The 27017-nt window shown below is 44.0% G+C and overlaps 1 protein-coding gene across 1 annotated transcript in view; it reads right to left on the bottom strand.

Moving 5' to 3' along the window:
- RBM20 (RNA binding motif protein 20) overlaps nt 1-27017 on the bottom strand; it is a 56905-nt gene that overhangs the window by 11285 nt on the left and 18603 nt on the right. The window contains exons 6-11 of the mRNA XM_049790430.1: nt 24051-24182; nt 10331-10410; nt 7898-8558; nt 3529-3633; nt 1940-2597; nt 136-270 (exon numbers count right to left, since the gene is read on the bottom strand). Of these exons, the coding sequence (XP_049646387.1) occupies nt 136-270; nt 1940-2597; nt 3529-3633; nt 7898-8558; nt 10331-10410; nt 24051-24182 (1771 nt within the window). The remainder of the gene's footprint in view (nt 1-135; nt 271-1939; nt 2598-3528; nt 3634-7897; nt 8559-10330; nt 10411-24050; nt 24183-27017) is intronic.

Genomic DNA, 27017 nt, shown 5'->3' with positions numbered 1-27017 from the left:
CTATCTATATATATCTATCTATCTATCTATCTATATATATATATATATCTTTCTCTCTCCTCTCAAGTTTGCAGATGTCACTGTGAAACAAGTACTTCCTGCAGCTGAAAGTTTGTGTTTGTGGGGTTCACCTACCCAGAGGAATGCTAAGTTCGCTGAATACATCCTCGGGCTCCCACGAAGGCAAAGAAAGGGGCTGTTTCAGCTCCACTTCAGTGTATTCTGGGGACCTCACGTCCAGAGATTTCATTTCCCCGAACCTGGAGCCTTCTGCAAAACAGGAGCCAAAATCAACAGTGAATGAAACACCCCAAGCCTCAAAGCCTCCCTCTAATCCTTTCCCTGCCCTGTGTGATGGGGAACAGCACCCAGGACTGCTTAATAATATACAGCTGGGGTGACAAGTACTAATTAGAACCAAAGTGCTATAATTAAGTGCTTTTCTCCACCATGAAAAGGATGCCACACACATCATAAAACATGGCAAAATCTTTGCGTTGGGTTGGGACAAGACAACACGCGAGCCACGCACTATCACTCCATCTCTGTGGGCACCATTATGGAAGAGCAGAAATTGTGCTGGCAGGCCCAGGAGCCTCCAGCAGGCAAGAAAAGGGCAATGCCACTCGCTCCCCAAGCTTGTTGAGTGGTGTTATTAAATCCAAACTCCAAACACTGGGGAAACTAATAAACCATGAATCCTGTACATGTTAAGGCCTATACTGCAGAGCAGGAGTGAGATTTGAGCAAGGGGGGAAAAATTGCCCCTGCTTCAGTCATGCCTTTTTGGGACTCAGCAGTCCTCTAGCAACATAAAGGCAATGCATGTCATTTCCATGGAGACACAGGTCCGTGCAGGTGGAAACTGCCCAGGTCAGCATAGCACAGACCAAAGCATGAGTTTCCAGTTCAGCTACCAGCTCAATCTGCCATTGAGCACTGGCTGGGCATGTTCTCTTTTCTTGTCTTTTGAATGTGTGTGTGTGGTGGGGATAGGTGAGTGGGAGAACCCTCTATACCTGGTGGTGATTAGGGGTTACTCCTGGCAGTGCTCAGGGAATCATATGTGGTGCTGGAGATCAGTTCAGCACTTTGCATGCTGTTGGTCACATGCAAGAAAAGTGCCTTAAGCTCTGTAGCGTCTCTCCAGCACCCAAAATGTTACTTTTAAAACCTCCCCTCTTAATTTTCTGTCCTTGGCTCTCATTCTCTTCCTTCCAACTCCTATTTCCTATTTTGCTGTAGGCTTTCATGGATGGCATCTCTGTCATTTTTCCCGGGGAGAACACTGAGGGGGGCCCCCTTGCTCCCTCACGCCAGAGCCCTTCATGGAGCGTAGTTTCCATTTGGCAAAGAAGACAGGGCTTAATCTATTTTAAATTCTCTTTCATGATGTCATAGTGCTGGGCACAGACCAACATCGCCTCCAATGAGGCAGGAGAGATCCCAGGACAAGTTGGGTTTCACTGTCAGGCCCTGGAAAAAAACAGGTCTGAAGTAGTAAGAAGGGGAACAGGCCACGCCCCCTCATTCTTCCCATTGACTAGTTCTGAGTTCTGTTCCCCTCAAGCCCCCAAAATACCAGCAGCCTTTGTGGTCCTCTTGAGAGGCTGCCTGTAGATTAAAAACAAAACAAAACAACAAAACATCTCTACTGGCTGCTAACTCCAAACCTTTGCTAACTTTTGCCATCAGCCAATCTCTGGGTTCAATCTCTCTCTCTCTCTCTCTCTCTCTCTCTCTCTCTCTCTCTCTCTCTCTCTCTCTTCTCTCTCTCTCTCTTCTCTCTCTCTCTCTCTCTCTCTCTCTCTCTCTCTCTCTCTCTCTCATGCACTTCTTGCCATTCTTCTATTCCTTCTAGCTGGCCTCACCCATACTTCTCCAGGGGAGCAAAGGTCTCCTCAGCCCACCCACACCTGAGAAAAGGGGAGGTAGTTACCCGGGATCAACACTCTGCAGCAAGCCTGGCTTTGGAGGTCAGTTTCGGTGGGAGGGCTGGCTTTCTCCTCCAAGGGGCTGCCTTCACAAGCCCCCTCTTCGGGGCTCCCCCTGGCCTTGTGGTCATCGAGAAGTGGGCTAGGCTGCCGGGCTGTCTCCTCGGCGGGCTTAGGGGAGGACTTAGGGGAAGACATTTGCTGGACTGTAGGGGCCGGACAAGCATCTGAGCTCTCCTCTCCCTTTGCCCGCTTCTCGTAGCAATCTGAACCCTCCAGCAAGAGGCCTGTCTCGCATTCAGCTGGCTTCCGCTCAGCGTCCAGATTTAGGCCAGGCATTTCCACGTCCATGTCCCCGGGATGGCGCGTGGGAGCAGTAGGCAGCTCTCTGATCACTTCCGCAGCCCCGTTCCCTAAAGTCTTGAGTCCCTCTTGGGTGGAATCCTTGGCTAAGCCCAGATCTAAGGCCGTCACACAGGGACACATTTCTGGGCAGAGTTTGTCCCTCTGGTCAATGGGCACAATCTCGTCCAGCTCTGGGATGTCTGGTTCCATGATAAAATCTTCTTCTTCCCCCACCTCGTCCACTGTGACCAGTTCCTCCATATTCGTGGGGTACCAGCTCTCTCCCTCTGCTTCACTTCCGCTCTCCCAGTCTTCATCCTGAATAAAATTGCACAGTGAAGGTTTAAGGATGGTGGAGTCTTGCTGGTTAACCAGTGGGGAACCAATCTTCACCACAAAAACCCTCTAACCAGAAAGGAGCATTCTTACTGCTACCTACAAATAATTACTGGGTAATTGGGGGTGGGGGTTAAACCACCCTGACTCATTCTCAGGCTGAAGCTCAAAACTGCACAGCTTGGAATAAGCCCTCTCTGCTTCATCCACTAGCTTTAAAGCTGTACAAATAATTGCCAGCCCTGGCACACAAGAGGTGCTCAATTATTAGACACTATACCCATAGCCATGGCTCATACTTTACCACTACCCACCCCAATCCACACACTTTCTCTTTGTGTCCCCATCAACCATGGGCCCAGAACCAGTGTGAACCATCAGTGTCCTTGCCGGTCATTCCCATCTCTCTGCCTCTCTGAATAAGAAAGGCATAAAGCCAGCTATATTTTCAAGGACATTTCTTTTTTGCTATAATAGCCAGACACAGGGAGAACTGGTGTGTGTGTGTGTGTGTGTGTGTGTGTGTATGTTTTCATTTTAATCAAGTAAAATAATCCTCGTAAAAGCACAGTTGAGGTCTTGTTAATCCCAGAGCCTGAGCCAGCTGAGGTCAGTGCCCAGCTCAAGTGCTTGAAGCTGGCCCTCACCCCCTGTACCCCCCTAACAGTGTCCATCCCCACTCTGACTCCTCCCTGGGGATCTGTCTATTTTGGGAGCTCGGCTCTGAAGCCTGAGTCTTTTCTAGGGCACATGTTTTCTCTGATGAACATAGCCAAGTCACTGGAAGGTTACAATCTCCATCGGGACTGCCTGAAGGCTGTGAGCGAAGCCCTTCTTCCCCCTGGGATGGGAATGCATGAGACTTGGTCCCCATGGGCCAGCCTGAATCAGTGGCTTCTGGAACCAACTTTACCTTTTTTGCCCTCATGTTTTCTGTGTCAGAGGTCTCTGCTTCTCTCTCCTGCCTGGCCAATGATGTGGACTCTTCCTCCTTGCCTTCCTCCTCCTCTTTTCCAGCCTTACCAAAGGAAGAACAGAACCAGCCAATCAACCATGTATAAGAATAGAAAAAAAAAAAAGCACCAAGAGAACTGTGTACTGTTGGCACAGATAAATCTCTGTAGGCAAGTCTCCTGCATCCCTTCCTTGAACTGCACTAAACTCCTTAGAGGCAGGTGTACTTAGCATCTCCACTGTATAGCTAGGAATCTGAGGCTCAAAGAGATGAAATAAGTATTTCCAGGTCACATAGGCAAAGGGAGGCATGACCCCCTGGGTTTTATCCCCGGTGTCATAGCCTTGGGCTATGCACTGAACCATCAGACCACCTTGGGGCAGCTCCTATAAGAAAACATTTAAAATGTATTATGAATCAGAGAAATAGTAATATAGGGATAAAGCACTTTCCTTACATATGCAGCCAACTCTGGTTCCATTCCCACACACCACCAGGAGTGGCCCCTAAACTCAGAGTCCCAACTTCCCTCCAAACCAAAAAAAAACATTTTTTAAATAAAATAAATAGTAATCAGCAACCTATAATCTACAAGCCAGATCTGATTCACTGCCTGCTTTTGTACAGCCTGTGAACAAATGCTTTTCACATTTTTAAGTTATAATTTTGGATGCTGTATTTTGTTTTGTTTTGTTTTCTTATTTTATTTATTTATTTATTTATTTATTTATTTATTTATTGCCATACCAGGTGGTGCTCAGAGTTTATGCCTGGCTCTGTGCTCAGGGATCATTTCTGGCTGTGTTCAGAAGACCATATGCGATCCTGATATCAAACCAGGATCAGCCACATACATGCAAGGCAAATGCCTCAACTCCTTTACTATCTTGCTGGCCCTAATAGTCACTTTTTTTTTTAATGATTAAATAAACACCCAGATTAGATTCTTGATTGTGCCTTTTGACTAGCTTAGGCTGAAACATTTAACTATCTGATGCTTTGTAGAAAAAACTGGCCAAAACCATGTCAAAAGCTTTGAGCAAAATATTCTCCCATGATGTAAATGCTAACCAGCAAGTCACTATTTCCAGCAGTCCTCAGGACAAGATGCTTTTTCTCTTTGGGGGCCGAGGTTGGTTCAAAGTAAATGACATTGGCTCTGATTTCTTACATCCAAACACACCCCTTCTGAACTGACTAGGAGCCAGCTGGAGAGGAGCTCAGGGTGGACTGGTTTAACCAGTTCATACCAGACAGAGAAAGTTCAAATCTAAAAGTCACTGCTCCGTTCAATATTTGGAGCAGAAGACGACATTGAAAGCTTCTCTCAAGTCTTTTGAGCTCACCCAAGTTAAAAGCTGCTCCAAATGCCTTTCTTTAGCCACCAGAACCCACAGCTTCTACCAAATCAGCAGTACTTTCCCAGATTTTTACCCATCACCCTCTCTCATCAAGATAAATAATCCTTATGCTTCTCAAGCAATTCCTGCAGCCACACTCCTCCGGCTTAAGCTGGCAAAACACAGACTAGCCACAATCTTCCTAAACCTCAGCCTACTCTAATCTTTTTACCAAAGGCACCCTTGCCCTTCTCTCTGCCAGCAAAGAAAGAGCCTGTGTGCCCTTCAGTGGTTTCTCTGCCTCGGTAGTGACCAGGTGAATGAAGCTAAAGGGGAGCAAACAAAGCCAAACAACACGTCTGCCACTGGCCCAAATATTAAGTCGAAACAGTTGCCAACGAACTCTGCCAAACTACCTCCTAACTGGTCTCCCACTCCCTAATTTCTTCCTGCCCAGGGCAGTCAACGATGATTCTTCCAAACTCCAAAAACTGGAGCCCAGAAAAATGGAGCACCTGCTGGAACTGATGAGCTCAAGCCCCTAGAGTTGCTGTTTGTTCTGAGTGTGAGCCTGGAGATACTGTGGGCCACAATCCGTGGAGCAATTTCTAGCCAGGTGTGCATGAGCACCACACTGCACCCCACAGAAACTAGCTGCACAATAAACAAAAGGAGTTTCTCAAAACAGGCTATTTTCTATAGACATATGGTCTTTGAGCATGTACAAAGAAATGGGAAATAGGGTTCCCAATTGTTTCTGAACAATGGCCAGATAATAAAGCTGGCCAGTGAGTGGTTACCCCATCAGACAAGCACTTCATTCTTAGTCTGTCATTGCCCCACCACCTCACTGTGACTTCCCTCAGACCCACAGGTCCATGCCATGTGCCTGGGCTCCCTCTCTTAGGCATCTGGGTTTGTGACCCTGGACTCCACTAAGGTGGAGGGCTGCCCCTTAATTTATTTCCTCCCTTCTGTGGTCAGGGTTGGCCTCTTGGATGGATAGGGCCCTCCCATCACATGTAGTAGACAAGGTGGCCTCTCCGGTAGGGACAGTTTCCTCTCAGGCTCTGAGGGTTCCTCATCAATGTCTCCCCACAGCCCTGTGGTCACACCTGTTTAACAAACAAGAAAACTAAAGAGGAGCAGAATCAGGTGCGGTCTCACTTTCCCCAAATCAGAATTTTTGCCTCCAGTGTCTGAGTTCAGTCATTCACGTCTCCAACAGGTATTTCCTGATTGCCAACTCAGCCTCTGGGGACTGAGACTGGGGTCACAGACAGAAGTTCCTGCCCTTCTGGAGGCTACATTTAGGAGCCAAGGCAGGATCAGGATAGACTCGAAAATGTCAAAGAATAAGTCCCTACTAACCTAAGAGGCAGAGCCAATGAGAGTAACAAAATTGAGTGGTAAATCTATGGGACTTTCTGGAAATTTCTTTCTGTAGGCAGGATCTCTATTATGGGCTGAATCATAATCACTGGCAATAGGAAAGGATGTAGTCCCTGTGAAATTGGGGGAGGATCGGAGTGAAAACAGTGGGAGAAATGACGCTGCCATGGAATGGGGTGGAGGGGTGAAGGGGAAGCTTCTTCCCTTTGCCTGAGGGACAAAAGGCTCCAGAGCATGTGTGTGGGGACATGTATGAGGGTCGAGCAGGCCAGTCTGTGCCTTTTGTTGAGGCCCTGACCCATTTTTAGTACCATGGGTGCTTCTAAGCACAGATACACTCAAAAGTATTTCTGGGTAATGGGGTCTTTCTGAGCTCTGCTCCCCACCCTAACCTGATCATCCTAATGATGCAGCCACGTTGTGTGTCTCCATCCACTGTGTATGCTGCTGGTGCTGGGGTGGCCCTATCCACCCAGGAGGCCAACCCTGACCAGTCTCTCATTCTCACTTTTGTCCTTGTATTACTTCCCAATCCCCTGTCCAGCTCCAGTGAGGCATCTTTCCTCTCCCTGAGTTAATAGATGTCCTGAAAGCACCTTAGCTACGGCTCCACTCAGCAGGTGACCAAGTTCTCAGGTTCCTAGTCTAAACCTGCCTCCGTCTGCTCTCTGGCCTCAGCTACAACACTGATTCTGTCCTATGCACCCCACCCCAAGAATACCAGCAACAAAGTGGTCCCCACCACACTCATCACCACTCTCATGGGAGAAAAAAAAAACCCATGGTGCAAGGTTCTATGTTTATGGAAGGGAGAATCCGGCTCTTTATTCGTGTTTACTCACTGTTGCTGACTGTGGCAGACTTGCTGACTGGCATGTAGGACTTTAGAAGCCAGGTTCTTTAAGCAAATCCCCTATCTCTATGATCCCCCTATGATCCCCATCTCTTTTACTTAAACAGATGGCTCTGACAAGCAGGCATAAGCAGAGCTAGACGATAGAGCTGAACCCTGAGTCTACCCAGTGCCTCTGTGATGGCAAAGTCCTGCAGCAGTGCTGAACTGCCCAACATGTGGATGAAAAGAGCTGCACAGGGTCTTTATGAGGATATGAGGCAAAGACTACAAACCTTCTAGAGAAACACCCTCAAGCTAATTTACTGGGTGGTGGCTGATGCTTCTAGACCGGCTCAGCCAGGAGCCCCAGAATGGGGAGATGCTTTTGGCAGAAGAGAAGATGGAGCAAAACAAAGATCTAATCTCCCCTGACAGAAACTATGAGTGCCAACACTTCAGGGCATTCCACCCTGGACCATGGCTCCCAGAAGGCCTTTGCAGAGTATCCTTCCCCAATGTCCAGGAAAAGCAGTGGGCCACAGTGGGCTGTGAAGCCAGGTCACCAGCACACCCACCGATCTGTATTTCCTCGGTTCCTGTTATAGCATGAGCTCGCAGCCCTCCCCACACTTCCCCATTTCCTTACGGCAGTAATAAAGCCCTAGAGCCCCACTGGCTCGGAAGAAAGGCCTGAGAGCTATGTGCTGTCTCACTCACTCGTGGAGTGACCATGTTTTCCTTAGGGCGAGAGCATCATTACCTCATTCTTGGCCACTCTGATTTCTTTTCTCTCATCAGCTCCTTCTTGGTCTCTGTCAGGCCTCTTAATTCTGCTTTTCTCATTCTGCTTAGACCTGGCGCCCTCAGGGGCCCGAGTGCCCTTCGCCTCCTGCCCATCTTCTTTGCAGGAGTCCTCAGGGTGGGGGTGTCTGCTTTCCCAGGGCCGGGCCTCATCCTTCCGCCTCGACCTCCCCGGGAAATCCTGTGGCTGCTTCAGATGCTTTTCCGATTTGCCCTTTGGCTCCTTCCTGTAGTAGCCATCTTCCCGGCCCTTGTAGCCCAGTGATGCTGAGTGGAGAGCAGCAGGCGACCCAGACCTCGGGTGCTTTTCTCGGTGGCCCCTCCCGGCCTCCAGCCGCTCATCTAGCTCGGCTTTGTCCAGTGGCCGGGAGTAGTGCTTGCGATCGTGGGCCCAAGTGTCTGTCCTGTCCCTCTTGTCCTCCCCGTTCTCCCTCCAGGGCACCAGGTCCCGCTCTTCCTCCCTCCTGGCAAAGGGAGAAAGTTCCCAAGAGTCCCTGCTGTTGCCCCAGTCGGTCCGAGAAGGGCCCGGAGGGCTGCAGGAGGCGAAGCTGGGAGTGTGCGAGCGTGGGGAGAGAGACCGGTTCATGGGACTGCGAGACCGAGGCCGCTCAGGGCCGTATCTAGGAGGGAGCAAGAAAGTGGAGGTTAGAACCTGTCCTGACAGCCCCCCCCCAAACGAGATATGCTCAGACTCTGCCTTCACTGGCTGTTTCCAAGTACACAAGGCCAGGCCCTTCTCAAACACAGCACAGGGAGCACGTCTGGATTTTCCCCACTGGGTTTCCAACACTGGGTGTTCCCTTTGCAGTCCTGGCTACTTTCAACCTTTGATTCAGCCGGACCAGGGACAGGGGTGAATAATTGGACCACTGGGCTCAGCCCTATCTTCCAGCCTCCAGAAGACTCCCCTGGGGTGTCTAAGGTGGATGAGGTTGTCCTTGTGCAGCCGGTGGATGAGACCACCTCACCCTGGGGTTCCAGAGCAAGCAGAACTCAGCAGAAGGCACCTCCCAGCCTCCATATTTTTTGTAATTTTTTTTTTTTTTTTGTAAAAAGATCAAGGACAAATTTATTTAGAATTTCCATGCTGGGCTAGTTTTCTCTCTGGTCCATCAGGAGTGCACTCCGGCTTTCTCCAGTTCCAAGGGATCACTCAGATCCAGATGGGGCTTGGGAGCTCCATCCATGCCTGGAAAGTCTTAGCACTAATTACAAGACAGGAAAGACTTCTTGCGAATTTCTCACCTTAATCTTTGTTCAGATCCTCAGCATGGGAGAAGGAAGCAGATTATGGTGGAAGATAGAGGGTGGGGCTTAGGCAGTTCTAGAAACAATGACTTAATGAACTTGGAAGGCATTTTAGGGCTGAAAGAAACCTCAGCACAGTGTCCAGCTCATGTTTGAATGAAGAAATACAGATCCCCCAAAAATCCTAACCTGCCCAAGGCTCAAAGCAAGATCTGCCCTCCACCCATCCTTCCACTCCCAGTCCGACAGAGAGAAGCAGAGGTCATGGTGTAGTTTCACACATGCCTTAAAATAACCCAATAACCATAATTAAGATGAACAAAATGCCAAACTTGAATATCCACATACGCACACCCTCTTCTTTCAGACATTTACTTAATTATCAAGCACATCAACTGATTCAGATTCCCGACATTTGAAAAAGATGAACAATTTTTATTTTAGTTCCCAAATACTGAAAAATCTCACATTCTAGGGGGCCACAAAACGGGATTTACTAGGACCAGGCCTAGTAAATCTGATCATCTTTGGGGGAAAAGGCCAAGAACATTAGAACACTATCCGGGGTGGACAGCAGTGCCCTAACAGCACAGAGGGCACCTACAGTACTCCCATCTGCTTTTGCCTGCCTGACTCTTCTCATGGACTCTGTAGGGCAGTGATAGGGGAAAACTTGCAGCCCCAGCATAGCACACTCACACCCTCCCCAGGAGAAATGACTTGGAAAAACTGTGTGTGTTCACTGTTCAGAGATAGTGATGGGTCAAGTAATTTTCTTAGTCTACATTTGGTTCATGAGAAATCAAGACCTGGCTCTCGTGTGTACTTATTCGACCATGCATGCACATTCACTCACACACTCGCACACACACACACACACACACACACATCTCTATATCCCTTTTCTCACAAGGGAGCAGCTAAAATGAAGTGAAACATTACAGTATCTCGCATTTCCCTGCAGTACAATCTGAGTATTTCCCTGCAGTGCAATCCAAGAGCTGGGCTGATACTCTTCACTGGGCACATGGAAAGGCAGGACCCAGAAAGGTGATGAACAGGGCAGGACACAGCATGACTCAAATACCCCAGAAAGTGTTCCACCACCTAGAGTTGGTGCTGAGACCTCCAGCCAGAGCCTCACCTGTCTGCTTCCCGGAACATGTCCCTCTCCCTTTGGGAATGGATGTCCTGGATGATGGCAGCCACGGTCTTCCCCGGTTTCTAGGAGAAGACAGAGAGATCACTGTCAGGCCAGGGACACACAGACACATTGTATGAGGGAAGCAGGGAGGACCTGAGTCCACTGCCCAATCCTTCATAAGGGGGACATGTGCCTCTTAAGGGAAGATAAAAGGAGGACCCCGAGATTGCCTGTAAGTACAAGACTGGCAAGGGGTGAAGCTGAGTGTTCCTGGTTCATGGTGTCCTGGAGCCAGGAAGGCTGGAGCCTGGGGCTCAGCAGTCACGTGCTGGGGGAAGCAGCATTCACTCATGAACTGAAAGGCATCATCTGTATTGTTTGTGATGGAAAAGGAAGGAAGGAAGGAAGGAAAGGAAAAGGAAGGGAGGGAGGGACAAGAGGCCAAGGGGACACTGCTGATCACTAAGCATAATCCCATATTTTATACAATGAAACACTAAGAGTGCATGTGGCCAAACTCTGCCCTTCAACTCCAGTGTCACCAGCTATGCTGTGCTACTTTTTGATGATGGCCTGGGGAATTAAAGAACAGGTTCAAGGTCTTTAAGTCAGAAAACTGAGGCTGCATAATCAGCAATTTTAGTTCAGATGCCTTGGTCTATGTCCAAGTCTCCTGCTTCCCCTTACCTGTGCCTCCTCAGCAGCCATTTGGGGCTCAGTGTAAACTGGTGAGGTAGACAGTGCCCACATTTCACAGCTGAGCATGAAATTACAGCAAGGGCCTAATCCCTGCCCCTGCATCCCAACCAAAGCCTTTGATTAAATCCAGAATGTGTTACAACAAACTGATTTTAATGCTTAAAATAAGAACTTAATGATAACATAAATGAAAGCACAAATTAAAGGGTAAAAGCTTTTTCCAAGAGGACTCTAAAAGAATTTATGCATTCAATTAAAGTATATTGAATTATGTATTAAATATTACAATCTGGAGACTATTTCAGTAAAGCTGAAAGTAGAAAAACCAGACCCTAAAAACTCAGTCTGTAATATCAGCTTCTGAAAAAGAGGTTATTTAGAAGTTATTTAACCGACTGTTCTTTTCAGTCTTGCAAAAAAAGTTCACAAAGACCCAAGTACTCTCAAGATTATAAAATGTGGGGAACCATCACATATCACCTCTTATAGATGGGAAACCAGTCGTGAACTGAGAAGTGAGCTGGTGATCAAACTGGGACAAGAACTGATATGTGAAAAGCTGCAGGAAGCAAAGATCAGGGTGTGTGAGTGTGGGAGAGACCAAGTCATGGGTCTGTGAGACCAGTGCTGCTCAGGGCCATATCTAGAGGGGAGCAAATAAGTGGAGTTTAGAAACTGGATCCTCAGCAGCCTCTCACAACCAGATATGCCCAGATTCTGCCTTCACTAGTGTGTCTATCCCCATGTAGCCAGGTCCTTCTCCCACACAGCACAAGGCACACATTTGGGCTTTCCCCACTGGGTGTTTAGGTGGAATGATGCTGATGTTGAGCCAGGAGGGTCAACTGCTGGCTGGGTCAGCTGGGGCCAGACAAGCGCCTGTGGGAGACTCACCTTCCCCACCTGTAAAATGAGAAATAGCCACCTGCTCCTCACCAACAGCCTTAGGGCCTGGCAAGCTATGCTGATTACAGTCCCAGAGCACAAAGGAAACATAAAGTGGAAGCTAGAAAAATTCATGCCTGTGGTCCCTTCATGGCTGTTTTACAAGACTCAAGAGTCCTGGCAGAAATATTGAAACCTTTTAGATGAGGCCTAAATTTTTCTGGGTCAGTGCTACCCTAGCAGTTCTAATGCTTTTGAACTTGACCTTCTAGACTCTGCATCTCCTTTCAGTCATTCCTTCCTGGAAGCTCCACTGTATCTAACTATTTTTCAAATTTCAGGGGTTTTCAGAGAGCCAAAGCCTTCCCCTACAGGACCCTCAGCTCCTGCACTTATGCTGTCTCCTGGCTAGATAGCACCCACCCCACAAGCGAAATGCACATCTCCTATTTGTGATAGCCTCAGCACTAAGGCCTACATAGAGACTCAGTCATTGTGTGTCTACTTATTTGCCCTATCTGAAGGCTCTGTGGCCCACTCACAGGCCTGCCAAAGGCCATATATGGCTGGGAAGCTGGGAAGACCAGTGTTCCAGAGCCAGATCCTCTGTGCCCCCAACACCTGAAAGCCTCAGCCCTCTCCTAAATGTTCTGAATAAGTTATCACTGGGCAAGAGACCCTAAACGCCCCCTTAGCATCCACCCTCCCTCAACCATTCTCTGGTAGAAGGCAGACACAGTATTCAATATCTCAAATTTCTCTTCCATTCCCAAGGACACTATGACCCTGGAAAAGCTGCTACAGACAATCCAGGAAACAGCTTATTCTTCTATCCCAAGTCTATGGGCAATGAAAAATAAAACATTGTTCTTTTAGGGGCTGGAGCGATAGCACAGAAATAGGGCTTTTGCCTTACATGTGGCCGACCCAGGACAGGCCTGGGTTCGATCCCCGAGATCCCATATGGTTCCCTGAGCCTGCAAGGAGTGATTTCTGAGTGAAGAGCTAGGAGTAATCCCTGAGTTCTGCCGGGTATGGCTCCAAAACAAAATGAAATAAAACAAAACAAAACAAAAAAATGTTCCTACAGCTTTGCTCTTTCTCCTTCATTCCATATGAGGACACCTACTATGGGAGTGGTTAGCCCTTAGCTACCCTAAGGCCAGGTACTCCTTGAGGAAACAGTCCACAAAGAGATGAACAATGGAGAAACCACTCCTTTCTCTGCCTCAGTTTTGATGGGGGAAGAGGGGAAACGTGAAGGTAGAGGAGAAAGATCCATCAAAATGCCACTTCCCTGCCTACAGAAGTCCTGATGGCCTTTCAGCTGCCAACATACCATCTACCAGCCCAGTGACCATGGTTGCTTCCCCACCCCTGGCGCCAAGCCCGTGACAAGTAGATATCACATGCTGCACCATCGAAAACTGTGTCTGTCTTCCACAGAGCCTGGTGGTGGGCAGACTGGTGGTCCCAGAAGTTCCAAACTCTACTGGGGAAGGAAAACGAAAGATGAGAAGTCAGAGCTGGAGAAGTCCCTGAGGCCACTGCGCCACCTAGAGGATAGAACTTATGGCTGCCAGGGTATTCCTGGGAGCCCCAAGATCAGACTGAGAGAGGTCCAAGAAACCAAGTTTTACCTAAGGACATCCATCACTTGGGCCTTGAATCAGACTGATTCTCAGCCAGGTGATGGGCCTTCCCGTTTCCAGGAACCTGTAACATCCATCATTTACTTGAGCCCATGTGTTTCCCAGGAACACATTACGGCTGCATGCAGAGAGAATGTGAACCTCACAGCAGAGAATGTGACCTGATTCAAATTAACACTGGTGCCATCATGCACTGGTGTCATTAAACATGCTTCCAGAGGTGAGTGTGTGTGTGTGTGTGTGTGTGTGTGTGACCCCAGAACGCAGTGAGTGGCCTAGAGAGCGGAAAATCCTTACTAAAGTCAGAAAAAAAAATGAATTCTCAACTCTGGCTGCTCAGAGTACCCAGAGATCCCGCAGCTCAGCAGCTTCTGGGGAACTTGTTAGGAACATAGAGTCACTGCAGACACTGTAACAGGATTGGGACATGATTTGCACCTTTACAGTTGGAGGAGCTGTATGGATCTGATAACGGGGTAGCTGTAAGCAGATGCCCTGAGTGCTCTCTGTATTTTCCGGCATACAATGAGGCACACGGCTGCACAATGAAGAGAATCAGATATGGGACCCAACCAATGCAGGACTGGGATTTAATTGGGGCTCCTCCAAGTAACTTTGCTCTTGTAGCTCCTGAACTTCTATTAGCCTCAGTTTCCTCCGTAAAACTGAGATAATAATACCTGTTCCACAGACCTGACGTCAGGATTAACAGATAATGTATGTAAAGTGCTTGGCAAGTACTTGACCCAGAGAACCGGGATGCAATTAAAAAGGTACATATCCTTGTTAATATTGCTGTACAGTTATAATGACTGTTATTATCCACCCTACACACCTCATCAGGAAGACTGATTATGAAACTTGAAAAAGAGAGCATGTCTGGAAAAAAAAAGCTTGAAACCAAAGGAGTCTGTATATTTATCATGGATCTGGAAACTGAGTCATGAAAGTCAAATACCTTGAACAAGTTCATCAAAGCAGGAAGGGTGGCACCCCACTGTCCAATCTTGCTTAGGTCACATGCTTGTTGGTGGCTGTTTACTGATCTATGGTGCCCAGCCCGATCCCTACCCTAATGGGCACTTAGGTTCATCAGACCTCTTTTGTGTTACTTCAAACACTCCCCTCTTAATAAGGTTCCATAGTGCCTGGGTACTTTTATTTAAAGAACTGGGTACTATTGTAACCCTAACTGTAATCTCTGGGTGACATACTATTTGGAAAACAGAACTCTGCTGGAAATGAAGCCATTCTCTTCTAGCTCCCATGGGGCATCTAGAAGAAGCTATTTGGTCTGGGTTCTTTCACTTGATTCAGAAAAGCAGCAAACTTTCATTGGTCATTGAAAAGCTGCCAGTGTATGCCTGAAGCAAAACTGCTTAAAAGAATCTTCCTAAGCAGTAATGCAAGCTAAGCAGGATCAGGAAATTGGCGACTGCTTGACTTATTACCAATCTGCATATGGAGACTTGTTGGGGTGCTAGTCCTGGCTAGAAACAGCCACCAAGTCTTTGATTTCAGACTTCAATCTTGAAACAGAGGAAAGGTTATAGGACATAAACCAAACAGACACCTACTAAAGATGGAAAAAGCAGAGGTGAATTGATCATGAAAGAAAATGCAAAACAAGAAGGGAGCTTTGAACATAATAAAACATTAATTAATCACAATGTCTCCAACTGGACTAAGTTCTCTTGTCAACAGAACTCATGCAAACCAATAACAAGACATAGTCCAAGGGCAGAACTTGGGCAGATGATGCAAACAAAAAACCTTCACATCAGAAAAGATCTAGGCCAGAGTTTCCTATGGGGGGTACTAGAATGGTGTGGGGATGGGCTGTAGAAGCTTTAGGTGCAATTGGGGGTCATTTTCTGCTTTTTTAAAGAAGAATTGGGGGGATCATGTGCTGAGTGGTTTCTTTCCTGAAAAGCAAGCAGTAGGCCAAATAAGTTAAGAAGTCTCTGATCTAGATGCAAAAACCAATAAATAAATAAATATATATATATATATATATATATATATATATATATATATATATATATAAAAGTGACACCCACAAACACCATGTTCAAATCAGATCAATTCCACAGACTCACTCGGTTCTTGAACAAAATATAAACCAAGCTGTGAAAGAACATGTGTACACTGGCCACACAGCAGAAAGCTGGCCATCTAGGGAGGAGAGGGTGGGCCAAGCCACCAACCAGCCGAAGCCACACCTACTGCCTCCATCACCTACCATCACCATTTCCCCATGACCTTGCCACATCACTGACCCTCTACAATTCCCTTTAGGGACACCAATCTGATCAAATTTCAGGTATACCAGTTTTTAGGTTGCTATCACTAGGGCTTTTGAAGCTAGTGCAGGCACCCTCCCCTTTGTATCTTCCTTCTTCCAGAAGGACTTGCACCTGAATATATGCCTCTAAAAGTCGCAATAAAAGTGATAGTCCTTTGGATTTCTAGACAACTTCATTTGTTTGATTCTATCATCCTTATAGGAAAACCCCAATTTAACGGAACGAACAGCTAACAACAAGAACTTACTAAACCTTCTGCCATTGTATTAATGACTTCATTGGAGATACAATAATTTTCACAAAAGTGCTTGCTACTATACTTTTATTTTTTCTTTCTTTTTTTAAACTTTTTAATTTCTTTTTTCTATTTTTTTCAATAACTTTGCTTTCGTTTTTCTGGAAACATGCATTATTATCAACTATGTCCACTATGGGATGCTATTTTTTAAATAAAATTTTAAAAACATGAAAAAATGCTCATGGTCTGAAGAGATCATATTGAGTTAAGGTACTTATCTACAGTCAGCCTACCCAGTTTCAGTACCCAACACCGAAGTGTTCCCTGAACACACAACCACAAATCCTAAACATAGGTATGTTCCATTTGAAAATAGAAAAATAAAACTGAAAACAGTTATGTTTTCATAACTGTTATATTGATAATAGGAAAATGTTGATAAATAGAAAAATAAAAAATAAAAACACAATAAATTATTATATTTTCTCTTGTCTTTTCTGAAAAATGTCTTTTCTGAAAAACTACTGTATTTTCCAGCATATAAGACGACCTTTGAAACAAAAAAAAGTCAACTGAAAATCGGGGGTCGTCTTATACGCTGAGTATATCCCAAAAAATGTTTCAATATGCCTCTAAACGAAACAAAAAAAATTCAGGCCGCAGAGTTTCCAAATCTCTTTCTTGGGGCTCCCAAACAGTACTCAGGAGATCTGGGAGCCACTTCTGGCAAAACCCAGCTAACCCTGTTGGTGGTTCAGTGCTAGGGTCCGAGGATAGGGTGTTGTTTGGTTCATGTAGTGGGGGAGATTAATTGATGCCACCAGGAAATTGCCAGAAAAGGTAGGTGCCTAAGATAAGGGACCAATCACTGCAAGGCTGCTTGGACCGCCTCTCTAACTCAGCCAGTCCAAGAAGGCTTTTTATGCATGCAAATTAGACAATGTTTTGGACCCGAATCTACACTGTAAAAAGCCTGCTCAGATTGGCCAGAGTCAGAGAGGAAGTCTATTACAGTATAACCTTTAAATCTTTGCTTGTTGTGATTGGCTCACTGTGGTACATACAGTTGCAGCACAGGAACGTTCTGTCTGATTCAGCGAATATAAGCCTAAACCTATGTTTTAACTGCAAAATTAGGGGGTTGTCTTCTACGCCCAGTCGTCTTATACGCCGGAAAATACGGTATGTTTCCTTAAAAAACACATAATTAGAATAAAGATTTGGAACAACTAATCTTGAAAAGCTCTTGCCAACATAAGTAAAATGAAATGGACTGTGAGTTCAGAGAATTGGGCTCTTGTCTTGTATGTGGCTGGCCTCAGTTGAATCCCCCAGAACCACATATAGCCTCTGGAGCACTGCCAGGGATTACTCCTCAACATGGAGCCAGGAGCAGTCACTGCTGGCTGTGGTCCAGCCTGCTGCTACTGCTGCTGCAAAAAAGCAACTGAGGATCAGCCTGCTTGGAAATTTAGCAACTTATTCTGATTTGAGTATGTGCCCTTTGCTATGTTCTCATGAGCATGGGTACTAGGAAATACATTTGAGAACATTTCAGAGGCATTTTCCTAATACCATAAAACTGGAAATGATCCAAATGCCCATCAACAGAAGAAGACATAAATAAACTTGGAGTTAGCAGAACTTATATAACAATACAACCACTCCATCCACATGGATGGCATAATATTAAAAGCAACCAGTAACAGGACACAGTACAGCCATCAGGAGTCCATTCACATGAATTCACAATTATGCAGAACCAAACTATAGTAAGGAAAAACAAGAAAATAAGAACCCACAACATAAGAAGAGTGAAGATGAGGAGGTTGAAGAATATCTGAACTATTTCTCAATTTTGATGGTAAATGTTTAAGGAAATTATGGAGTGTCATCCATTATTTCTTTTTAAAGTGTATACAAATAGACGCTCGCCCAGTGGTTCCCAACTGTGAGAAACTGTAAGTGTTGCCTGTGCGTGTTTTTCCACTGTCCTGTCTCCTGAACCTCTTGGGAGTGGGCCAAAAAGGGCCCAGAAAAATAGCTCTCCCAGAGGCTCATCCAAGGGCTTGAATGCCAAGGAACTGTGTCTGACCATGAAAATCGGCTACCGCAGTATTCTGCAGAAAGAAAAGTCCCCTGTTTGTGACATCAGGCTGGGAATATATATGCCCGCCCAGTGTTTCCTGACTGTGAGAAACTGTAAGTGTTGCCTTGCGTGTTTTTCCACTGTCCTGTCTCCTGAACCTCTTAGGAGTGGGCTGAAAAGGGCCCAGAAAAATAACTCTCCCAGAGGCTCCAGAAAAGCACGGCCACTCTGCTTCACTTCGCGGCCGCTCACTCTTTCTAACTAATGAACCCCACCAAAACACGCAGAAAAAAATCACACTACAAGAGTGACAATAGGAAAACCTCGCAGGCAAACACCATGCACAGAGAATGAAGACGATAGCGCGGATGACCTAAAAAATTCCAACCATCTGATTAACCTCTCAAATAAGGAGTTTAGAATCAAAATAAGAAAGATGTTTGTAAAACTCAAAGAAAGCATAGATTGATCTGAACAGAACATAAAGACAGAAATCAGAAAACTCCAAACTGAAATAACAGATCTGAAAAACATGGTAGCTCAACTGAAAACCTCAGTGGATGGCCTCGCCAACAGGGTAACAGCAGCTGAGGACAGAATCAGCGTGCTGGAAGATGAGATGCAGAAAAACTCAACACAGCAGAAGAAATTGGAAAAGAACCTTCAGACAAACAATCAGGCAATGGAAAAAGTATGCAAGGAATGTGAACAGATGAAAATAGAAGTCTTTGATAAACTCAACAGAAACAAGATAAGAATCATTGGAGTCCCAGAGGCCCAGGTAGGAGATCTCCAGGAAGAATCAACTGTCAAAGACATCATCAAAGAGATACTCCCAGAGTTAAAGACTACATGCAATCAAATTCTGCATGCCTGAAAAGACTGAATGAAATTGGTGCCTCACCGAGAATACTGCACCCGACTCACGTTCAGGTTTGAAGGAAGAATACATAGCCTCATGGATAAACAACAGCTCAGAAACTTCACAGATGAAAAACCAGCCTTAAAGGAAAAACTGACAGGTCTACTTTAAGACAAGAGAGACCAACAAACACAGCAAACTTATTTACAAAGATGACATTAAATCCTATGACAATCATCTCCCTCAATGTCAATGAACTAAATTCACCAACAAAAAGACACAGAGTGGCAAAATGGGTCAAAAAGATGAATCCAACCTTCTGCTGCCTACAAGAAACACATCTGAATAGTCAGAACAAACATAGACTCAAAATCAAAGGCTGGAGGAAAATCATCCAAGCAAACAACACCCTTAAAAAAGCTGGGGTGGCCATATTAATATCTGATGACACCAAATTATACTCATAAAAGTGGTAAGGGACAAGGATGGACATTATGTACTAATCAAGGGATATGTGCAACAGGAAGAAATCAGACTATTAAACATATATGCACCCAATGAGAGACCAGCAAATTATCTAATACAATTACTGACATTTGAAAGAAGAAATCAATAATAACACAATAATTGTGGGAGACCTCAACACGGCCCTGTCAACACTTGATTGGTCAACCAGACTGAAACCCAACAAAAACATACTAGGCCTGAAAAGAGTAATGGAAGAAAGAGGACTAGTAGATCTATATAGGACACTCCACCCCAAAAAACCTGGATACACATTCTTCTCCAATGTACACAGGTCATTCTCCAGGATAGACTACATGCTGACACATAAAACATACCTTCATAAAATCAAGAGGATAGAAAAATTGCAGGCTATCCTTGCTGACCACAAGGCTCTGAAATTAGATGTGAACTACAAAGTCACATAGAAGAAAAACTTTAACAATTGGAAATTAAACAGCCTGCTACTGAACAACCAGTGGGTCCGAGATGAAATCAAAGAGGAAATCAAAACTTTCCTGGAAACAAATGATAATGAAGACACAAACTGCCAGAATCTATGGGACACAGCAAAAGTGGTCCTGAGAGGAAAATTTATAGTTTTGCAAGCACACATCAGGAAGGAAGAAGGTGCCTATGTGAATAGCTTAATGACGCAGCTCATAGAATTAGAAAGTGCTCAACAAAAGGACCCAAAAATAGGGAGACAGAAGTAAATAACAAAGCTGAGAACAGAAATCAACGAAGTGGAAACCCAAAAAACAATCTGAAAGATCAACGAAAGCAAAAGTTGGTTCTTTGAAAAAATAAACAAGATTGATAGACCAGGGCAAAACTCACAAAGAAACAGAGAGAGAGAGAGAGAGAGAGAGAGAGAGAGAGAGAGAGAGAAACCTGATAACCCATATTAGAAATGAAAAGGGGGAGATCACAACAGATATTGCAGAGATCCAAAGGGTAATCTTTGAGAAACTTTATGCTACTAAACATGAGAACCAAATGAAATGGATAAATTCTTGGACACTTATAACCTTCCACAGTTAAGTAAGGAGGATGTAGCATATCTAAATACCCCCATCACTACTGAGGAAATTGAAACTTTAATCAAACATCTGCCCAAAAAGAAAAGCCCAGGCCCAGGTGGATTTACTAATGAATTCTTTCAAACCTTTCAAGAGGAGCTACTACCAATCCTAGCAAGGCTCTTCCATGAAATTGGAAAAACGGGAACACTCCCAAACAGCTTTTATGAAGCCAACATTGCCTTGATACCAAAACCAGACAGAGATACTGCCAGAAAAGAAAATTACAGACCAATATCCCTGATAAATCAGATGCAAAGATCTTTAACAAAATCCTGGCAAATAGGATTCAATCCATCATCAAGAAGATCATACACTATGACCAAGTAGGTTTCATCCCAGGAATGCAAGGATGGTTTAACATCCGTAAATCTATCAACATCATACACAATATCAACAACAAGAAAAATAAAAATCACATGATCATATCAATAGACGCAGAGAAAGCATTTGATATGGTCCAACACCCATTCTTGAGAAAAAAAAAACTCTCAGCAAGATGGGAATGAAAGGAACCTTTCTCAATCTAGTTAAAGCCATCTACCACAAGCCAATGGCAAATATTATCCTCAATGGAGAAAAACTAAAAGCCTTTCCTCTAAATTCTGGTACACGATAAGGCTGTGCTCTCTCACCACTCCTCTTCAACATAGTACTGGAAGTGCTTGCTATAGCAATCAGGCAAGAAAAAGATATCAAAGGAATCCAGGTAGGAAAGGAAGAAGTCAAGCTCCCACTGTTTGCAGATGACATGATAATCTACTTAGAAAACCCTAAAGACTCTACCAAATAGCTTCTATAAACAATAGACTCATATAGCAAGGTGGCAGGCTACAAAATTAACACACAGAAATCAATGGCCTTTTTATACACCAATAATGATAGGGAAGAGATGGACGTCAAGAAGGCAATCCCATTCACATTAGTACCACACAAACTCAAATATCTTAGAGTCAACTTGACCAAAAACATGAGGGACCTATACAAAGAAAACTATAAAGCCCTACTCCAAGAAATAAGAGAGGACACAAGGAAATGGAAACACATACTCTGCTCATGGATTGGCAGGATTAACATAATTGAAATGGCAATACTCCCGAAAGCACTGTACAGATTTAATGTAATACCTCTAAAGATACCCATGACATTCTTCAAAGAAGTGAATCAAACACTTATGAAGTTCATCTGGAACAATAAACACCCTCAAATAGCTAAAGCACTCCTAGAAAAAAGGAAAATGGGAGGCATTACTTTCCCCAACTTTAAATTGTACTACAAAGTGATAGTTATCAAAACAGCATGGTATTGGAATAAAGACAGACCCTCAAATTAGTGGAATAGGCTTGAGTTCCAAGACAATGTTCTCCAGACATACAATCACCTAATCTTTGACAAAGGAGCAAGAAATCCTAAGTGGAGCAGGGAAAACCTCTTCAACAAGTGGTGCTGGCAGAACTGGGTAGCCACTTGTAACTAAGCAAACATAGATCCCCAGTTAACATCATGTACGAAGGTAAAATCCAAATGGATTAAAGACCTTGATATCAGACCTGATACCATAAGGTATATAGAACAACACGTAGGTAAAATACTCCATGACATTGAGACTAAAGGCATCTTCAAGGAGGAAACTGCACTTTCCAAACAAGTGGAAGCAGAGATCAACAGATGGGAATACACTAAGCTGAGAAGCTTCTGCACCTCAAAAGAAATAGTGCCCAAGATACAAGAGCCACCCACTGTGTAAGAGAAACTATTCACCCAATACCCATCAGATAAAGGGCTAATCTCCAAAATATACAGGGCACTGACAGAACTTTACAAGAAAAAAAAAACATCTAATCTCATCAAAAAATGGGGAGAAGAAATGAACAGACACTTTGATAAAAAAGAAATACAAATGGCCAAAAGGCACATAAAAATGCTCCTCATCACTGATCATCAGGGAGATGCAAATCAAAACAATGATGAGATACCATCTCACACCACAGAGATTGGCACACATCACAAAGAATGAGAACAATCAGTACTCGCGGGGAAGTGGAGAGAAAGGAACTCTTTTTCAGTGCTGGTGGGAATGCCATCTAGTCCAACCTCTATGAAAAGCGATATGGAGATTCCTCCAAAAACTGGAAATTGAGCTCCCATTCAACCCAGCTATTCCACTCCTAGGGATATACCGTAGGAACACAAGAATACAATAGAAAAACCCCTTCCTCACACATATTTATTACAGCATTGTTCACAATAGCTAGGCTCTGGAAACAACCAAGATGCCCTTTAACAGATGAATGGCTAAAGAAACTGTGGTACATATACACAATGGAATGTTATGCAGCTGTCAGAAGAGGTGAAGCCATGAAAATTTTCCTATACATGGATGTATATGGAGTCTACTATGCTGAGTGAAATAAGTCAGAGGAAGAGAGATGCAGAATAGTCTCACTCATCTATGGGTTTTAAGAAAAATAAAAGTCATCTTTGCAACAATCCTCAGAGACAATGAGAGGAGGGCTGGAACTTCCAGCTCACTTCATGAAGCTCACCACAAAGAGTGGTGAGTGCAGTTATAGAAATAACTACACTGAGAACTACCATAATCATGTGAATGAATGAGGGAACTGGAAAGCCTGTCTAGAGTACAGGTGGGAGTGGGGGTGGGATGGAGGGATATTTGGGTCATTGGTGGTGGGAATGTTGCACTGGTGAAGCGGGGTGTTCTTCACATGACTGAAACCTAACACAATAATATTTGTAATCAAGATGTTTAAATAAAGAAAAAAAATTTTAAAAAGTGTATACAAATAATTATTTTTCTGTATACTTCACATTTAAAACACCCACAAGAAAAAAAAACGCACAGAAGAAACAAGAGAAGCAAAGGACAATACAGACTAGGCTAAAACAAAAACAAAATCTCTGTTTGGAATTACATGAATTCACCCTTAGGTTCTGACAATGACCATTATAGTCAATTTAGAAAAAATTCTCAGGGTCTTGCAACATTAATATAAAAGATGGTGGAAAGAATAGAGACCAAGGTGGATAAGAGAAGAAGAAAAAGTTACTGAAACCTGTACAAGTCGAAAAGGAGATTTTTATTGAGGGCACAAGACTGGAATTTTCACCACTGAAAAGCAACCACCTTCCCTTTCTTTCTCAGACTTCAAGACTTCTATTAAATCTTGCCCAGGTATTGTCTCTCTCAGCATTCCTTTGCATTCTAGACTTAATTCAATGAGTACTTTTCCTGCCACATTATAATTGCTTGCCAGTCTAAAAATCCTCAAAGAGAGTGGGTACCAGTGAGAACTTTACTTGCTCTTTTCTCCCTACCAACTCTTAGGCAAATGTCCAACAAGCTGATTCTTATTGAATGACTGAGTGAAACAGACTGTTTTACCTTTAGCTGCAATTCCTTGTATCTTTTGGACATCCGGATGAGCAACTTTTCACCATTGATTACAGCGGATTTTTCTTGGTAGTACTGGACCATGGCCTGGGCAGCTTCTGTGTAAGCCATCTCTAAAAAGGCCTAGAAAAGAAAATAAGGCTATAGATTGGGCTTAGACTGAATCGTCTGAAAGAAAACTCAGTACAAGGTATGAAGTTCACAAGTACACGAAATGAATGAACAGGTTAGAGCTTCTTTTTAAGCCCTGGTTGGTAGGTCTGGAGTGGGAATAATGAATGCCTAAAACTATTATCATCAACTTGGTAAATCACAATGCCTAAATAAGTAAATAAAATCTGAAAAAGCAATATCTTTCATAATAAAACTTTAAACTCACAATTAATGCCCCTGGATAAAACAGAGGACTAAAAATAACGCATCTGAGTTTCTTATCACTTTTCCTTTGTCAGTATGCTAAATGTTTGTCTAAATATCTGGATATTTAAATCACTTCTTGTTTTGTCATCTAAAAATGCCATATCGTTTGCTTTTGATTTGCTTTGGGGCCATACCTGGTGGTTCTCAAGGCTCTACACTCAAGAATCACTTTTGGCAGACTTGTGAGACTATATGGTATGCTAGAGATTGAACTCAGATCATAGGTGTGCAAGACAAGTGCCCTACCCACTGTTCTGTCCCTCAGGCACCGGAGTATTGTTTAAATTAAACTTTTCCTTAGTAGTGCCACTTAAGCATGTGTCATATATGAAACTTGGTAAAATTCTACCAAGTCAAAAAAAAGTTACTGAAACCTGTACAAGTCGAGAAGATTTTATTGAGGGCAGAAACCGGGAATTTCCACCACTGAAAAGCAACACTAAAAAGCTTCCCTCTCTGGCTGGGAATCAGGGATTAACTGAAAGAGCATGAAGAAAGCTCTGTATTCTGGAAATATTAAATATCTTGACCTGGGTGGTTATTACTTGGGTGTACACATGTAAAGAAATTAATGGCATTGTAAAGATTAGTGCACGTCAGAGTATGCATTTTATACCTCAATAAAAGAAAGGAGAAATCGGTAAGGGTAGACCTCTTTTTGATCCCATCTGTTCAAAGAGACCTATTTATTAACCTCACCAAAAGAGCTCATTATGAGATGACTCCTCTCCTGGTCCCATGGTTACCAAACATGATTCTCAGCAACAGAAGTCTTTCCTGGGCTACATCATCTATAGGAACCTCTGGGACAAGAGCGCCCACTCTACAATTCTCTGTGAGCAGTGGTGAGGGGAGGAGGAAGGAATAGGCACCACACAGATGACCTTGAGCCTTCCCTGCAAAACTTGATCTTTGATAGTGACAGCTACAGACAGACATAAGTCCTAGTTATCCAAACTCTTGCTTTCTTTGCAAAGAAAAACATATCCTAGAAAATTCAGAGGCTCCCTTTACTTGAAGGAAGTCTGTGTCTTTGTGAGTTAAAGAGAAAAAAAAAACAGTAATTTCCATGATTAATTAGCATGGTTATGTTTCACCAGTTTCTCTTCAACTTTTAAAACACTTGGAAAGAAGTGGGCTTCTCTGTTACATCAGTGTCTGGAGGGTTTTATATAGACTATAGAAGATTCACAGCCATACTAGATGCTACACTCATCATTATTGTAATACTGGCTTCTTCCCTCTGTGAAACCCAAGCAGTCTGTGAGGAAGGAGGCTCCTCTGTGGGTGACTACTCTGAACATGTGGGCTAGTAGGCCCAACAGCTCTCCTGTACCCATATTTCATTTTACCTTTCAGAGATGCTTTCCTTCATACTATCACAGCCTAAAGCCAAGATCTGAACAACTAGTAAGCCAAGATTCTATGGGTTTTTGTTTCAAAATATATCCCACAACTTTCTAAGTGCCTCTTTCTTGAGGTCAACATACTGGCACCTTCTAGCTGTCACCTGCCAAATCAGAATTATACTAACTCACTCCTTCTCACTGCAGAAAGTTGAAAGCTAAATTTCAAACATTGGTCTAAAATAAAACTCCAGGAATGAGTTACAAGGACACTAGGTGAGTGGTCTGAAGTCCCTAAATTAAGCCAGAGGCCTTAATGAAGAGAAGGGTTCTAAGTCCAGGGAGACAGCTCACAGGGCTGGAGCAATGCTCTGGAAATATTTCATAGTCCCCAGAGCATCACCAGGTGTAACTCTGGAGGCCTTTCACCTCTGCTGAAACCACCAGGCCTGCACTTTCAGGGGTGTCCTCTGGACATCTGGAGCACCCTTCAAAAATTTTTAAAGAGAATTTCATATTCTTGTTTCTCTGATTTATGAGAGTACTATAAAAAAGAGAGGAAATGTAGCAGAACTGTGAATAACATTGTTTTCAACTTTGATTTATATTGATAAGGAAAAGTTTTTTTAGGGAGAAATGAATTGGGCATTTGCTTTGCATGTAATCCCTGACACCCTATCTGGTCTCTTGAGCACCACCAGGAGTGATCTCCTGAGTACAGAATGGGGAGTAAGTCATAAGCATGGCTGATGTAGCAGAAAAAGATTATTTTCCTGATGGTGATAAAAGTGATATTACTCAGGGACCTGCTTTCCCCACATAATGTTCCCTTGAAGTCAATTAAAAAATATATATAATTTTTAAGGACTTAACGATCGTATGCTTTTTGACCATTTACTTTAAAAAGTTCCTTTTTGTTTTGTTTTGTCTTGTTTTTGTTTTAGGGCTACACCCAGAGGCGTTCAGGGGTTACTCCTGGCTCTGTGGTCAGAAATCGCTCCTGGCAGGCACAGGGACCATATGCCGAGGATCAAACCCAGGTCTGCCTTGGGTCTGCACGTGCAAAGCAAATGCCCTATGCTGTGCTATTACTTCTGATCCCTAAAAAGTTCCCTTTGACTTTAGAAATAAAGCAAATCTATTAACTTCCAAGATCACAGTCAGTTTCCCACCTACTTTATACTTAGCAACT

The sequence above is a fragment of the Suncus etruscus genome, chromosome 17 (assembly GCF_024139225.1).
Source record: "Suncus etruscus isolate mSunEtr1 chromosome 17, mSunEtr1.pri.cur, whole genome shotgun sequence".
Classification (NCBI taxonomy): Eukaryota; Metazoa; Chordata; class Mammalia; order Eulipotyphla; family Soricidae; genus Suncus; species Suncus etruscus.
The sequence above is the reverse complement of the archived record's forward strand: the minus strand, read 5'-3'. Positions and strand labels throughout refer to the sequence as shown.